Source organism: Protopterus annectens, chromosome 4.part1 (genome assembly GCF_019279795.1).
Source record: "Protopterus annectens isolate FY-2018-M chromosome 4.part1, PAN1.0, whole genome shotgun sequence".
In the NCBI taxonomy this organism is placed as follows: Eukaryota; Metazoa; Chordata; order Ceratodontiformes; family Protopteridae; genus Protopterus; species Protopterus annectens.
Genome location: NC_056734.1, coordinates 970,473,376 through 970,491,333, shown reverse-complemented (window position 1 = coordinate 970,491,333; position 17,958 = coordinate 970,473,376). Strand labels below are relative to the sequence as shown.

At 41.8% G+C, this 17,958-nt stretch overlaps 1 protein-coding gene across 2 annotated transcripts in view; it reads left to right on the top strand.

The window, feature by feature from the left end:
- Positions 1 to 17,958, top strand: part of DIS3L2 (DIS3 like 3'-5' exoribonuclease 2) — a 4,570,298-nt gene that overhangs the window by 4,371,557 nt on the left and 180,783 nt on the right. For both annotated transcript variants that reach the window (XM_044070680.1, XM_044070679.1), the window contains one exon: positions 8,323 to 8,453. In XM_044070680.1, the coding sequence (XP_043926615.1) occupies positions 8,323 to 8,453 (131 nt within the window). The remainder of the gene's footprint in view (positions 1 to 8,322; positions 8,454 to 17,958) is intronic.

Here is a 17,958-nt window from a genome sequence, read left to right as displayed (position 1 = left end):
TGAAGACCCATTCTGGACCTCTCAATTCTAAACACATACCTGGAAGTACCCAAATTCAAGATGCTAACACTACAGCAACTTCTTCCAATGCTGGGCAAGAAGGCTTGGCAAGTAACGTTGGACCTCAAGGAGGCATACCTGGATGTCCCTATCAGACAAAATTGCAGAAGATACCTCCGATTTATTGCAGGTTCAACCCATTACCAATTCTCTGCACTGCCCTTTGGCTTATCTACTGCGCCCAGGGTCTTCACAAAATGCCTGGCACCAGTAATTGCATACTGCAGACAAAGAGGGATTCAAATATATCCATACCTGGACGACTGCCTTATTCAAGCAGAAAGCAAGGACATTCAATTAAAGCATCTGGCGTTTGTCAAAAACCTACTAAGTTGCCTAGGGTACACAGTAAACGAAAAGAAGTCAAAACTAGCGCCCTCACAAGACATAATATTCCTGGGTGCCAGCTTAAATACAATGGCCCAGATGGCTTATCTCACGTCAGACAAGCAAGGACAACTGACTCTATACTTCAAAATGATGGCAACAAAGACCCAACTCCCTGCAAGAAAAATTCTGCAGGCCTTGGGATTCATGGCATCTTGCATACTACTAATACCATTTGCAAAACTGCATATGAGGAAATTACAATGGTATCTGAAAAGCGTATGGTCTCAACACAGCCACAGCTTGGAAACAATAATTCCACTCATTCCCTGCTTTCAACGGGAGTTTCTATGGTGGGCTCAGGCATTTCACCTCAACAAGGGTCAGCCTTTCACCTTACCTACAGCCAGGCAAACTATAACAACAGATGCATTGGATTATGCCTGGGGGAGCACACATGGCAGGACAGTGTATCCAGGGCAAATGGTCTGCAAACCAAAGGCATTTACATATCAATCAAAAAGAGATGCTAGCTGTGAAAACTGCCCTAACAGCTTTCAAGGACCTCCTACATCCAGGACAACTCCTAATAAAGACGGACAACACCACAGTGATGTGGTACATAAACAAGCAAGGGGACACACACTCCTACCCCCTATGCAGACAAGCAATGACCTTGTGGAACACAGCACTGACCTACCAAGTTCAACTACAAGCACAATTCCTGCCAGGAAAGAAAAACACACTGGCAGATGATCTAAGCAGAAACATCACAGATCCTCATGAGTGGAAACTAGATCCACAAGTATTCGCAGTGATAACTCAAAAATGGGGGAGTCCAGGCATAGATCTGTTTTCTTCCCCCCAAAACTACCAACTACGGAAATTCTGCACAAGGACATACCACACACTAGCTTGGAAAGTGGACGCCCTCTCATTCAGTTGGAAAACATTGACAGTGTATGCCTTTCCTCCGCTGCCTCTTCTGGCAAAGGTACTGCTGAAAGCCAGATTAGAGAGGCCACAAATGATACTCTTTGCTCCAGACTGGCCACGCCAACACTGGTATCCAATACTAAGGAACATGGCTCAAGGCCCACCATGGATTTTACCTACAATTCCTCACCTGCTCACTCAGCAAAACAATCAGATTCTACACAGCCAGCTCAAGACTTTAAATCTGGCTGCATGGCAAATTGCCTAAACAACCAGTCAACACTTCTCTCTAAAGCTGTGATGGACGTCATTCTGGAGGCCAGGAGGCCCAGCACCAGGAAAGTCTATTCAGACAAATGGAAAAGATTCTGCGCCTTGAACCAGACTAAAGGCCAAAATCCCCTTGTCCCAAATATTCCTCAAATTCTTCAATATTTAACTGAGATGTTGCACAAAGGACTTTCCTTCTCATCTATTAAGATCCACGCCTCCACTATTTCAGCTCAATACAACACGGATCCTCCTATATTTTCACATCCATTACTAAGACAGTTCCTCAGAGGGGCTAAGAACATAAGACCGCCCCGGAGAGCACCAACACCAACTTGGGATCTCAACTTAGTTTTGGAAAAGCTTACACTTCCGCCCTTTGAACCAGCTTTCACAGCTGATCTACAGTTCCTATCATGGAAAACTGCCCTGCTGCTAGCAATAACTTCAGCACGAAGAGTCTCAGAACTACAGGCCCTAATGGCATAATTTTTCATCAAGACAGAGTCTCTTTACGAACTAACCCTTCCTTTATGCCAAAGATGGTATCCAGTGTGGCCCTAGACCAAATCATTCATTTGCCCACCTTTTATCCAAACCCCCAGAACAAAGGGGAAAGGCTCCTACACTCTTTGGACATTCACAGGCAATTACATTACTACTTGGATAAAACTAAGGTTTTCAGAAAATCTGACCAGCTCTTTGTTTCCTATGCTGCAGGATCTCAAGGAAAAGCTATCTCAAAACAGACCATTTCAAAATGGATAGGACATTGTATCCATTTCTGCTACACACGCCATGAGAAATCTGTACCTGGTAACATCAGGCCCCATTCCTCCAGGGCTACAGCAACATCAACAGCCTTCCTCAGAGGGGTACTAACCAAGGATATTTTGGAGGCTGCAACTTGGAGTTCAGTGCACACCTTCACCAAGCACTATCACTTACCTCTATACTTTAAAACCAGAGCTGGCTTTGCCACTGCAGTTCTGCAGGGCCTACTAGCCTCTCCAAACCCTGTTTAGTTCCACCACCCATCCTTAGCTTTGGGATTCTACCCAAGTGTTGTGACTGCAGCAGTGTAACACGATGAACATAGTACAGTTTTGTACCTACCATAAATGTAGATGTTCGAGTGTTCACACTGCTGCAGTCCAGGTTACCCTCCCTCCATCCCCTCTGAACTAGCTGGACTTATCTATACCTTTCTATCCTATACAACCTCTGTGGTGTATTTGCTTGTGACTGAAGGTAATGTTTTATTTTTATATGTATATTTTTATATAACAATATGTTTTGCCTACCTATTGGGGGCACCTGACATCTGGGGCAAGAAAAACTGATAAAATGACGTCGGATGCATTTTATATACCCCTGGCGCACTGACGTCAGGGAAGAGGCGACAGCAACCGACGCCGGACCAAGACTTTGGAACTCGGGCCGACTGCGGGACCGCCTGACGGCAGGATAACCCAAGTGTGATGACTGCAGCAGTGTGAACACTCGAACATCTACATTTATGGTAGGTACAAAACTGTACTTTTTATGTTGGTGGGGGATTTACCATTCAACATAAACCACACAGGAAGGGGGCCGCAGTATATACTTTTTTACACGCAGCTAGTGTGCATCCACCATATTTGATTAACTTTCTTCTGTATGGGGAATTCAAAAGAATTTTTGTTAATACTTCAGAGGAGAAGTTTAAAGAAGATGGCTTGATGGAGGTGAAGAATAGACTTTTAGCTTGTGGGTATTCATTGGAACTTTAAAAATGCCAGAAGAAGACTGCTGATAATGAAGGAAAGAAAGATTGTGAACAGTGAAGGTTGAATAAACAAATGAGGGCGAATATTGTGGTTCAGGACAGTTGAGACAGAAAAATATTTTTGTTACTAAACATTTACTGTTTTCTGTTATTTTTTGAAAGTTTGGTTAAGAAACTTTGGCATGTTGTTTACCAGGATGATGGTGGTTAAAATATTTCCAAACTATATTACTTTTTCATATGATCTAATTTGAAAAAGGTGTTGAATTTTAGACACAGGCAATCTACCACAGTTTTGGAAAAAAGGGGCTCCTCTGCATGTGGGTATTTTAAGGTTTGTTCTAGAGTCAAGAACTTAATGGTAACTAAAATTAATGGGAGAAAGTTTCTTTCTAGCAAGAGATTTGATTGTGAATCTTGTGGGGGGGGTGTATATTCTTGGGTGTGGTTGTAAGACCACAAAATGGTATGTGGGACAGAGGAAGAGTAAAGTAAAAATACGAATTTTAGAACATTTGGGGAATATTAGGAAGTGTAATTTAAATTGTCTGTGGCAGAACATTTTGACTAGGTTCATCAAGGTTTAGATACCTGTTTTTTCTTTAATGTCTTAGCCCAACCTTAACTGTTGAGGGGAGGTAATTTGCCAATAAATTAAGTGAGTTAGAAAGTAAAATGATATTAAATTATATGACATTGTGCCCTACGGGTTTGAATTTAAAGGAAAATTTAGCTTTTTAGATGGAATTAATGATTTTAATGAAGTTTGAATTAATAAATATGTTGTTTGAAGTCATTTGAAGTTTTTTATATAAGAAATTATGTAACATATATATTTAATATAAATCAGTTGAAGTTAATTAAGTAATTGTATAATTAATTGTCAATGAACTGGGTCTAACCTATATAAAAGGGACCTCATTTTGGAGTTTATCCTTAGCAGGTGAATGGCCAAGGTACCAGATTTGCTTAGAATAAATTGAGGTGGTTAAGTAGCCTAGTATATTTTTGTGTTTTTATTTATTTATTTTACTTTTGTTAACGAGGAGTGGATGACTGAGCCAAAAAGGCCATTTTTCAGCAGATGCCCATAGAGAAAAGCTCCACATAGAAAAATACAGATACATTTAGATATGTAGGCATGATCAGTATACACACAAATTACAATAGACATGTTTTTACAGTGGTATGCAGCACATCAACAGTTACAGTGGAGGGAGCAAACAAGAAAATATTCATTTAAAAATAAAGGTAATAGATTTGTGGTGTACAGCTGAAATTTGGAACATAGGTAGAATATATACATAGTACACAGGTACAAGTACATACATTGTACATTAGCCAGTGTTTGTGAGTAAGAGTGAAAACTATTATCAAGTATTCTAGGTTTAGTATGTGTACCTTATCCGCTTTCACTAGCCTGGGGAGCAATCATGGCACTGCCAACTTTGCTTGAGATGTTGCCTAATGAGATTTTTAATGGAGGCTTTAGACAATGTGTTTTGTATGCTAGTGGGGAGAGAGTTCCATTTTTTAGCCACTGAACGACTATATAGTGTGTCTCCAAAGCTATTGTAGCTGTTGGTGACTTCTAGTAGTAGTTTGCTTGATGATCTAAGAGGCCTTTTGGCTGAGTGATGTTGTACTAAGTTTTTGAGGGTAGGACACTTATTGGGGAGGTAGTAGATAGAATGACAGAGGCAGAGCTGATTGTAGGTTAGGAGGTTGGGCAGTTCAAGCCAGTGGAGCTGTCTCAAAGGAGTACAGTGATGAGTTCTATATAAGCAATTTGCAGCAAAGTGGGCAATTCTATTATAGCAGGCTTCCATTTTGCTTAGTACAGTTTTATTGAGATTAGTCAGAATGGGAGATGCATAGAGTAGGGTGGGTAGAAGCTGGGAGCGAGCAATGGTTGATCTTGTGTTGTTGGTAAGAAATGGTTTGATACGGTAGAGTGATCCCAGTTTGGCATGTACTTTTTTAATAGTTAAGTTGAGATGACTATCATATGTTTGTTTCTTGACATGGTTTTTCGAATATATTATTATGACCCAGGTGACCTGAGTTCAACTAGCAACTCTGGTGCCTATCAGAGGGGCTAGGGATAACAAGGCTTAAGCCTGCTAGCCAGTGGTTGTGGGATGGGTAGGGTAATTTTATGGGCATATTCTCCCTGGTTGAGACTGAATCAGGACCAGTTGATCATGTGCATAGGGTCTATATTAGAACATCGAAGTTTCAGAACTTCGAATGTTCTGATATCAACACCTAGTAACAGAAATCCGATAACACTGAAAATTTAGAACAGCGAACCCTAGGAAAAAAATTGCTGTTCCAAAACACATACACACAACACAAACACACCAAACAAACAGCAATCCACACACATACACCTAAAAATCTTATATCTAAACCTACACTAAACTGTACAAACATCACTATCTACCCACTTACCTTAACCCAAACCCTAACCCTAAGGTCCGTCACTATCGCATACACACCTCACCTGCGCCCTAACCCTAACTCACCTATCCCACCCTAACCCTCACATCCATACATTCGTACACTTACCTGACCCGCGCCCTAACTCACCTAACCTGCCTTAACCCTCACGTCCATACAATCTTACACTTACCTGAACCCGACCTGTACCTTTCCACCGCAGAGCTGAAAATAGCGAAATGATAGGAACGGACAACCGAATTCTTTCCCTAGGAAAGAATCAGCTTTCGCTTATTAGGTGTTAATATTTGAAAATTCGAAGTTCTGAAACTTTGATGTTCTAATATAGACCCTGTGCATAGCAGGTATGGTATAAATTGCAAAAGCCTATTGCATGCAATCCCCTTGGATGTTTATGAGCATGTGCAGGAATTGGGACTTGGAGAAAACCCAAATCCTTATTTAAAAATGATGGCACCACTCATTGCATGCTCATTCCTTATCCTCCAGGAATGAATAACTCACAGGATTCTCATCTGGGAGGAGCAGACTGATCAACAGTCAACAATATGATTTTCTTGTGGAATTACCTGTTATTATTTGCTAAATTGTATTTACCTGCAAATGTTTTTGAATTGTGATCTTGGAGCTTATCTCCCTGGGCCTCTACTGAAAATGGACATGTATCCAGTTAGACTAGCCCGGTCAACAAATGTAAAATAAAATAAATAAATAAACAGAGTGGCCAAGGTGTATGCTGAATGGTCAGAAGAGGACTGGAGCAAAAAAAGAAAGAAAGAAACATAAACTCATTGTGATCCCGTCATAGTAATTAATTTTAATTAATTATGTATTTATTTGGTAACCAGGGTAGAGCACTAACCTAAATGGACCAATTTCAGTCTCAGCCCAGTGACATGTAAATGACATTAGACAAGTAAGTAAACAGGAAGTGTTATAAATGCAAATAAAATGTTGTGTGAAGTTAGCAATGAGACAATAACCTAAACAGTATAAGGGGGACAATATCAAGGGATGGTTATTATAAGGAGGGAAGAAGAGAGTGCATTAGTGAAGGGATAGACACAAGTGTAAAAGATAGCAAAAGTAAGGTATGGGCACACAGACATTAACTATATATTGTATATAAAATATGGAAGAGATGTCCAATATTAGTCTGGGGAATTAATTTGAGGAAGACGAATATGTCTGTCTGGGGAAGGGGAGAGTGGGGGGATTACATGATGTGTCCAGAGGGAAAACATTTGCAAATTGATTCATCTTGAGATGAGCATGGAATTATGGGTATGAGATGAGGTCTTAAAGATTAGTAGGCAGGGATTCCCAGAATTTGGGGCCTAGGATAGAGAGGCATGGTTAGTGCAGTAGGTTGTTGAAGAACTGGACAAGAGTGGTTACGTTTTCTTAGAGTGTAACTGGGGGGTGTTTAAATAGGTTGGAGACCAGGGAAGGATAGGAGTGTTCTTTAAGGGGCTTATAGAGTTGGGATCCAAGAAGCAGGTTGGCATGTTGGGCAGGTATTCAACTGGCTTTGTTAAACATGACTCAGTGATGCCTATTTCTATGGGAGAGGATATTAAAATGGCTAATTGGTTTATTTATAGTTTGGGTGGTGGAGAAGGAGTTCTTGGAAGCTGCTGCAACCAGTGAAAGTCCATATTCAAACATGCTAGTAGAATGCATTTGCTTATGACATTCCTGGTTGTTCTGGAAAGAAATGGGGAAATTTTATAGGACCAGAACAGGGAAGAATTTATTTTCCTCCTGTATTTGTTCTAGTTGAAGGTGAAAGCCCAGTGTGGGATCAAGCCACATACCAAAGTATTTGAGGGAGATGATTTGATCAATGGGGTTGTCAGAATGTTCATAGATACGTATGGATTGTGAGTTACTCTGCCATTTAGGGGAAGTACCAAACAGCGTTGTTTTATTTTTGGAAGTGTTCAGAATTAGCTTTGTATTATTAAGCCATTTGGTAAGAAAAGGAAGGCAGTTTGTATGCCAGTATGGCAGAGGAGGTCAGGTTTGAGTGAAATAAGATCATGTCATCAACACAAAGAAAGGAGAGGTGAGAGAGGTCAAGCGGCAGTTTATTAATGAAAATAAAAAATAAGAGGAAGAAAAATGGGGTCCTGAAGGTCTCCTTTAATAATTATCATGCTTCCTCAGTTCCTGGTCCTTACCATGAACTCCAGAAACCTTCTGTCACCCTCCGGCACACAGTCTTCACCATCCCTCTTCAAGAAAATGAAAAAGACAAGATGTCATAGCTTGTTTTATTTCTTTTTCTCCATCATTGACTGAACCCTGCCTTACCAATAATCAAATTGTCAAACCCATGTCATCTGAGTTGCAGCCAGGATTTATTTCTTTTATTTTGTGGTGCTGAGTAAATCACAACAAATGTATACATTAGCCTTTTACACTAAAACATTCAGTTCTGAAACCATTAGTTATTAGTAATAAAAACTTTGTCTCTTTTTCTTATATGCCCATAGGTTATGCACCAAGGATTGGCCTAACAGCAAAAGAGGTACAGAAACAGGCAGATCACTGCAATGATAAGAAAATGGCTTCCAAGCGTGTACAGGAACTAAGTGCTGAGCTTTTTTTTGCCGTGTTTGTTAAGGTAAGCAGTGGTGAAATATATTATGGTGAATTCAGCTGTGAAGTGCAAGTAGACAGCACTAGTACAGTGAGTTATACCCCCCTCATTATCTGTTTTTTTTTTCTTTGTGTAGTTTACAACTTTTGTTAAGTTTATTTGGGAGGGGTAGGTACCACATCAACTACTGACATTAGCCTTGTGGGTTTGGTCTTTCCAAAAATGTAGTAGAAAAGCCATTTTAATATGCCAGTGTAAGAAATCCAGCAAGCATTCTTATCAGAGTACTTTGGAATGTGTTGCTGGTGATTTCCTGACCCATGTGGCCCATCTTCATTAGTAATAGCACCGGTAGACATCAGCTAAGGTGTCTATTTACTGTGTTATGTCTGTGTGGCATGTTGAGAGTATTTGGTGCTGCTTTCTTAAACAAGTGATTTAGATATTAACAATCGGCAGCATGTGGAAAAAAGGGTTTGATATATAAATTGACAGTAAAATTGTTAAGGATATTTTGCACTTGAGATATTAACCAGTGTTAATGATTTTAGGAATCCTCTTTTGTAGATTTACAGTTGGCTTTCCCCACTACTACTTCATGCAGACTTCATTTTTCAATTGTGGTTTTATGAGTTTCTTCCTGATACACCCAGTGACATTACTTGCTAGAGTAGAAGAGTGTGCATAGCCCAGGAGTTCATAGGTTCATAGGTAGGTACTAGGCTATTGGCCCTAGGGCCTATACAAGCCTAGCCAAAAATGTACTCTGGCTTTCACCACCCAAGAAAATTATTTTCCTGTGCCCCTGTCAAGCAGAACCACAGAAGTGATCCCCGGGGTGAATTTCCTATTACCCATCCAATCATCAAGATTTTTCTTGAAAAGTGCTAATGAGGAGCTCTGTCTGACATAGATAGGTAGTCTGTTCCAGAGTATGGGAAGTCTCTGGGACAGGAATCTATCCCTCCAGCATGTTCTGTTTATTGTGGTGACAAGGTTTAGGTCCCTAGAGTGTGTAGCTAGGAGGGAATGGGATTTCTTTAAGTGGAGCATGTCCAGCAGCTCTGGGTTTGACATAGCTTTGTATGTTAGGCAGAGATCGCCTCTGAGTAGGCGATATGAGATGGAGTTCACAGTTTTGTTCTGTTGCTGTCACACAGATTGTACTGCTGATGTTCAAAATTTAAAACTGCTCATGATTGATGCCTAAAAAGTATAAGTCTAGGAAGTTTCTGCGAGACTGCAGTGTTATGAACCAGGACCAGCACCACCATGATCACCACTGTCTGGAAGAGGAGGACAGTATGACAGTGTGCCAGTGTTTGCAACTGGCCATTCAAAGTCGTAGGACAGAAAGATAGATTATGTTGATCATTGCTGTAATGCCCTTATCTGTATGGGTTATTTCCTGCGTAGGACATAGCCTGCCAGTTTGCCAAGCTTTAGGGCACCTTCCATGCACCCAAACTGTCAGTCAGCTCGAGCTGAGCTGACTAAAAAGACAGGTTTGGGCCCCAAGTCCTTCAGAGTTTTCTGCTGCCAAACAGTTTACTCCTCTAAGGCTTTTGGGGATCAGGGGTCTGATTGTGCTGTTCTTTTGCTGAACAGATAAGTTCCCTTTGGGGGAAAAACTTTCATTAAATATATATGTATATATAAAAATTGTTTATTAATAATTTCCTGTTCATGAAAGTTTTTTTTTAAGCCAGGAGTTTGTGTTTTAACAGATTGTCATGAGTTTATTTTGCAGTTTTAAATGACAGTGCTATATTTTCCTGACAGTTTAAAAGTTGTTTAAAGTAATTGAAAAACATTTTTCTGTGGAGAAATTGTGTTTATTTTACTTTTTGGTGCTGGCAAAGCATTGTGCAGTGCTTTTTACTGTATTTAACTACGAAAAAGTTACCTTCAAAGACTTAATTTTTTACCAGCTTTTGTTGCTTATTTTCCCCAGGAAAGAAGCACCATTTTCAGCTTGACCATGGAACAAACTACTGGTTTCCATGAGTACTCCTTCATCCAGACACAAAAAGAAAAAGTTAAGCAAACAGCCTTTGTCACCACAGGAGGTTAGAAGTTTGCCTCAGCTGCAGGTGAGTGACAGTGCTGTGGCCATTGTTCATTCCTCAGACCACTCATCATTTACCCTGTATCCCTCTGGTGTAACATCTGCAGCCACTGTGAGTCAGGAGTTAGCCATGTCTTCTATGGTTGTTGAAGTCGCGTCAGCGGGCAAGGAAGAGAAGCTGTTGTTGGTCCAGAGACAGGGAACACTTCCTTGTTTTGACAGAATGTTGTTCCCATTTCTGGGGAAGCTGCTATTGCCATTAATAGCACTGTTGGCCCCATTTTTCCTGTCAAGAAGAAAAACACCACCAAACATATATCTACTACTTTTCAGATTTCATTAGACAGGAGTAGTTTACTTGGTGTGACTTAGGATTTAATTCATGCTGCTGATCATTCCCTGTAGGGGTTTCTCTTTCTCTGAGACTGTTGCCAGAATGTGCCAGTGTTTTCACTGGGAAAATATTGAGGTTTCACAGTCTGTCAGAAAATACAGTGAGCTGTTATAGCTTTGGATGATGTGTGTGTCAGCACCTGAAGTTTTCCAGATAGTCAGCCTCTGCCCCTAAAAAGGTAGATAGACTATAAAGTTCTTCAGTTTTTTACGTTTTTATGCAGTGTTCCTAAACCTGACCCAGCAACTATAGCTTTAGTTAAATCTAATGCTGCTAAACATTTAATTAATTCCAATTCTGCACTTTCTGACGAAAGAGAATATTATTGATAAATATGGTGGAAAAGTGTATGCTTCTGCAACTTGGATTTTTAGAATTTTGAATTGTATTTTAAAGTTTAGTCTGACTAATTGTGAAACTATGAGGAATGTTTGTCTGCAGTTTCTTCTTGTGAGGAAAATTCTGCTTCAGTTTAGTTTCTTCCATTGTACGAGTCACAACTCATTGTTCACAATGTATGTATGACTCGGTTATTACGTCTTCCGGGGTTATGACCACTGGTGCTTTTTCAAGGAGGTTTGCTGACTGCATTCTCAGAACCTCCCAGATGATGTGAAAAAAAATGAGATTTTAAATTCTCTTATGGTTCCTCTGCTGCAGAGGTTATCAAACAGTATGATAAAAGGGACACATTGAAACAGGGAATGTCTAAGATTTTCAGCCCTCCTTTTCCAAATTCTCTAAGGGAATCTCTAACCCTTCATTCAATTTTGCCAAAAAAAAAAAGTCTCAGCAAAACATGGGTAAACATATGTTTAAGAAGAGTTAAGATGTGGCAAGGTTGTTACAAACAGAATTCAGGGACCCCCCCCCCCCAACCCCACGGACAGTCCAACAAGTCAGAATGACTATTTATGGGGCCTTGTCCAACTCTAGCATCCCTTTTCCTTTCCAGAAAGTCTTTTCTTCTTGGCAACAGATAGTTTCAGACAATTGGGTTCTGAAGATCATTCATCAAGGTTACAGATGGCAGTGGGAGGAAATTCCTACTTTCTAGGGGGTCATTTTTAATCCAGCAGACCAGATACTTTTATTTCCAACTGTCGATCATGATATGCTGTCCTAGGGAGTGACAGAACCAGTTGCTTATTCCCAAGTTATGAAAGGTTTTTATTCAGGAATGTTTTTGGTGCCAAAGAAAATGGTTGGAGACCAATTCTAGATCTTTCCTTCTGAAACCTGTTTGAGATGGTGCCTAAGTTCAAAATTATGCCACTTCACTGTCTGTTAACTCTTCTTCCTCATTCAGGTTTCCTGGCAACACTAGATTTAAAAGATGCATAGCATCACATCCCTATTCATCCAGACGTCAGGTGTTTCTTAACATTTTATATGTCTGGATCACATTATCAGTTCTCTTCCTTGCTCTTTGCACTGCACAAAGAGTGTTCATAAAGTGTCTAGTTCTAGTTGTAGCCCATTGCTGGCAACAGGACATACACATATTTAGATGACTTGCTTACTTTGCAGAATATTTTCCCAAGTGTCTGTAATTTCTCAGTTGGATGAGAAAGCTCATACCTAAGCTAGGGTTCCAAGAGGAAATTCAAAAGTGTTTTTGACAGCTTTACAGAGGATTGTTTTCCTAGGCTGTCAGATAGACACTTCAGTTCAAACAGCTTTTCTTCCAGTAGAAAAAATGGATCTACATCTAGATCTATTGCTAAGGTTTTCTAGTTAGACTTAGGTCACTGTGAGGAAATACCTCAGAATTTTGGATCTCATGGCATCTGTGATTCTCATGATACCCCTGGCAAGATTCCACGTGAGATGGTATACCAGTGTCTGAATTCTTTTTGGTCCCAACACTAATGTCCTTTGTCTTTTCAAATCCCAGAACTGGGGCTTTTTCAGAAGAGAAATCACTTAGTGGAGACAGCAAATTTCCTTAAAAGCAGGTCTTGCCTTTTCTTTCCTTGCTTCAAGGCAGTCAGTGTCAGGAGGGATAAAAGTGCAAGGTGTGTGGGACAGCATGGACAGATGCAAACACATGTGATCAAGGCACTCAACTCTCTGAATCATCTTTGGTCCCCTGGACCTCTTCATGTTGTTACTTGACAGTACTGCAGTCATGTTGTACATCAGTAAGTAAGGGGGAACCAAGTTGTACCCACTTTGCAGATTAACCATATTAGCTTGGATATAGCTTCATAGGACATTGTCACTCTGTAGGCTTCCTGCATTCCATCAGAGCAAAACTGTGTGACAGATAAGCTAAGGTCTTCCAAGATTTCATACATCTGTGGGGAGTTCCTCAAGTAGACCTATATGCCTCTTCTCTGATAAAAAAACTGGCAAGATTCTGCTCCAGGAGTCCATACAAGAAGGCCTGTAAGTCAGATGCCTTTCCTTTTCCATGGACAGGAATATTTCTGTATGCGTTACTACTTTTTCCATGGATATCCAGAGTACTTATGAAAATTCTGAAGGAATTCCCCCAAGATCATTGTAATGACTCCCTTCTGACCCAGGCAACACTGACTCTTCCTTATAGGTTCATAGGTTCATACTAGGCTATCTGCCCTAGGGCATTTATAAGCCTAGCCAGAGTGTGTATGGCTTTCGCCACCCATTTTTAATTAATTTTGTTATGCCCTTTTTTGAGGTTAGTATACTGTGCCTCTGTCTAAAAGTGACACAGAAGTGATACCTGGGGTAAACCTACGATCTCCCATCCACTCATCAAGATTCCTCTTGAAGAGAGTCAGTGAGGGACTCTGCCTAACCTGGACTGGGATTTTATTCCAGAGTGAAAGGAGCCTCTGGGTTATGAATCTGTCCCTCCAGCATGTCTTATTTATTTCAGTGCTGAGGTTTAAGTCCCTCGAGCTGCACTCGATGGGATTTGGATTTTCTGAGGTGCAGCATGTCCATTAATTCCGGGTTGGACATGGCTTTATACGTCAGGCACAGATCGTCTCTGAGCAGGTGGTATGCCACTGCGTAGAGCTGGAGTTTCTTTAACCGGGCAGCATACGGCATCTGTTTGAGCCCCTTGATCCTCTTGATGAGGTACTTTTGGGGTCTTTCCAGTTGCTGCAGGTGTCTGGTAAGGTACATCCCAAAAGGGGCATTGTACTCAATTATGGGCCTGATGAGGGATGAGTAAAGAGGCACGATGACCTCCCCTGATCTAGATGTGAATCCCTTCATGATTAGGTTGGCTATATAAAATGTTTTTCTAACCACTTTGGCCAGGTGGTTGTCAAATGAGAGATTGCTATCAACTTGGGTCCCCAGGTCCCTATTTACTTCTTCTGTACTTAATGGATTACCACCTATGTGGTAATTTGTGGGCACTTTGTTTTTGCCAAAGGGGATGACTATACACTTTTTGGCGTTTAGCTTGAGGCCATGGCTCTGGCACCAGTTGTCTGTTTCTATGAGGCCCTTTTGGAGGATGCTTGTGTCGGCTGGAGTGTCTATTATGGCGCCCAGTTTGCAGTCATCTGCGAACTTGGTCAGCCACAGTCCTTCCATGTTGGCCTGTACCTCCGAGAAATATATACCGAACAAGAGATGTCCCAGGACTGAGCCTTGTGGGATGCCACTTGTAACTGGTTTGGAGTCTGACATGGCTCCAACTATTCTAACCATGTGGGTTCTGTCCTTGAGCCAGTTTGCAACCCATCTAATGACATAGGGGTTTATATTTAAGCTGGTGAGCTTATCTATAATGCCCGAGTGGGGTATTGTATCGAAGGCTTTTGCGAGGTCCAGGTAGGCTGTGTGGACCACCTTCCCCTTGTCAATGGCCTTGGTGACTGTTTCAAAGAAATCGACCAGGTTTAAGAGGCAGGATCTGCCCTTAACAAAGCCAAACTGGGTAGGATCCAGTGTCTGTAGGTCCCCAATATCTTTATTTATAAGGTCCATGATGATCCTTTCCATAGCTTTGCAGACCAAGCTAGTGAGACTTATGGGGCCATAGTTTCCAGGATCCGTTGAGGCACCACCTTTGTGGAGAGGGACCACTGTTGCTGTACGCCACTCTTTGGGTACATATGCTGTAGTAAGGCTGAGATTGAACAGTAGTTTTAGGTTTGGGTTTAGCTCTTCTTGGAGTTCATGTAGGATGCAGCCCGGGACACCGTCTGGTCCCATTGATGCTGTGTTTCTTGCTTTGGAGAGGGTAGCTCTTACCTGAGCATCTGAGATGTCAGGGGGGCAGCACTCTGTTGGGATAGATATTAGCCCTTTTGGTGGGAGTTTGTGCTGAACCTGTCAGCTAGGATATTGGCAATGTCTGTGGGTTCAGTGTATTTTTTGTCATTATGGACTAATTCTGAGCATATCTGGGAATTCCCACCCAGGTTCCTAACATAACTAAAGAAAGCCTTGTGATTATCCTTAGTGTCCTGTGCAATTTTTCTCTTGAAGCTGGCCTTAGACAATTTTATGAGTGCCCGTAGTTTTTTGCTAATACTGATCAGAGATGCCTTCCCTTTTTGGGATTTTTCTCTGTCATGTAGTAGCTTCCTCCTTCTATTGTATAGTTTGTTTATGGCTGGGGTCCACCAGACAGGACATCTGCCTTTGGAGGATTGGGTCTTGGTTTTATTTGGGATTGCATGATCCATGCATTCCTGAAGGTGTTCATAGAATGCGTTTATAAAGGATTTTGTGGTCTGGGCCATATTATCCACAGGCCCGGGGGCTTTGAACAATTCCACCTTGGTTTTGAGGAGTGTGAAATTTGCTTTAGAGAAGTTTTTCACTGTGGTTTTCTGGGCATGGGGTGGGGTCAGGATGTGAATATCCAGTGAGATTAGTTTATGGTCTGATCTTACCAGTGAGGGATACACTTCTGGTCTGGAGCATAGAGTCCCCATGTTGGTGATGATCAGGTCCAGTATGTTTTCCCCTCTTGTGGGAGTGGTAACAAGTTGTTCCATAGCATTTGAATTTATAAATTCTAGGAACCTTTGGGCTAGGGTGTTGGAGCTAGAGTAATGCTCCCAGTCTATGGTTGGGTAGTTGAAGTCACCCAATATAATGGTGTTTGGAGAGACCTTCATATTTTCCAGTGTTCTCAGGAAGGCCGAGTGGGGTTCCTGGGTTTGGGAGGGTGGTCTGTAGCAGGCTATAAACTGGAAGGTAGTTTTACCCACTGTTAGTTGCACATGGATAGTCTCTGATGCTTCGTGCTGTGCCACCAACCTGGAGGTGTGGGTATCTTTGACGAATATTGATACTCCCCTCCTTTTGTGGTTCGTCCAAGTTTTGGGCCGAAAAGCATGGTATGAGGTATAACCTGGTAGTGCTGGGGTGCTCTCAAGAGCCTTGAACCAGGTTTCTGTTACTGCACAGATATCGATGTTCTCCATGCTAAGGAGAGTTTCAAGTGCGTGCATCTTGAGGTTTAGACTTCTGGCGTTGAGTAGCATTACTCTTAGTTTCTTATCCCTTGTGATACCTATGGAGGTGGGTTTGTCTTTTGAGCCTTGCCTAAAAAAGGCACTATGGGGGTAGCAAGAGCTTTTGCCAATATCCGAAAGCCCAGGGGTGACAGGTGCAAGCCGTCCCTAGCGAAGCATCGTGGCTTGTCGAGCATGTCATCCCAGGCTGACAGGCATTGGATCCCCTTTGAATGACACCAATACTTAAGCCAATTGTTGAAATTGATAATCTTGTCTTCATACTGTGGCATCATTCTTGGTGAGGGTAAGATGCTACTCAAGGTCAGGGTCATACCGGCCTGGGCTACATGCTCAGAGAGCTCCTCTATGTCTCTTTTCATGTAGTCCAGGGAGGTACATCTCAGGTCATTCACACCAGCATGGACAATGACTGAGTCATATTTGTACTTGCCTTGGAGTGACCTGAGTGCTTGTGTTATGTGGCAGATCCTAGCGCCCAACAGGCAGCTCACTGTGACCTTCTCCTTGTTCAGCCTGGTGAGTGGGACGTAAGTGTGCCTGATGATAGAGTCACCTATTACAAGTGTATCAGGTATGTTGTTTAGCCTTAAGGGCTGTGACTGTTCAGCACACTGGCTTTGTGAGCTATGTGTTGCACGTGTTTTGTTTTGGGGTAGCGGTTGCTTGGGTGTCTGCTTTGGAGGTCTCTGCTGCTTAGGCAGATTTTTATTTAGAGCCTCCAAATATGTTTTTGTGTGTTTGGTTTGCTGTCGTGGTAGGTCTATGTGAGACTGGAATTGTAGTGAGTGTGGTTTCCTTCTCCTCCTGACTGGTTACACCAGTACTGAGTTGAGAGAGCTTAGCCTCCAGTTTGGCTATATGGTTACATCTCTCACATGTGTTGGAATTTGTTGGGAGGAGGAGAGGGTTGTCTGTGTACATGAGGCAGTTGTAACATTGCCTCAAGATTCCCAGGTTCACCAGCTGGACCGGAGAGGAGATTGACAACTGACCTTTGGATATGCTAGAATAGTATTGGGAATTCCTTTATAATTGAAAAAAAGGGCCAATGGGGAACAAGTTACTCAAGGGGAGTTTGTGAGGGTGTAGTGCTTTTAATTTTTTAGTGCTGACTTATATAATTGCTTTAGTGAGCAAGTGCTAGGCTTTAGCATAGGAATAGGGTGTTTATTATGAGAACTAGATCAGTTCCAAGGGAAAAAGTGAAGAGCAGACTTTGTGGAGCTGAGAATGGCTCAAACCCAATTAAGCGTCGCTGCTCGATGCCGCACTATGCACAAAATCACGCAAAGCCATGCTACAGCGGGTTTTATACAGGCGGACTTGAAAGAGCTAGAAATTGGGCCAAAACGGCCAACAGACTACCAGATTCCTGCGCTGGGAACACTCCTCCAGGGACAGATAGGCTGCTCCAAGCTCCCCACTGCCACTGGTGAACAAAGAAGCCTCCCTCTATCCAAGAAAGGAAATGGCAACACAGGAACTTTCCAAAAGTCCAGAATACAGCAAAGCCTGTATTTGGACTACTCTAGGTCAGGAAAGATGGGAAACGAGGATAACTTTTTTTTTTTTCTTTTTTGCAACAAACAGCAGGAAAATGCAATAAATATGGGACAATTGCCACAA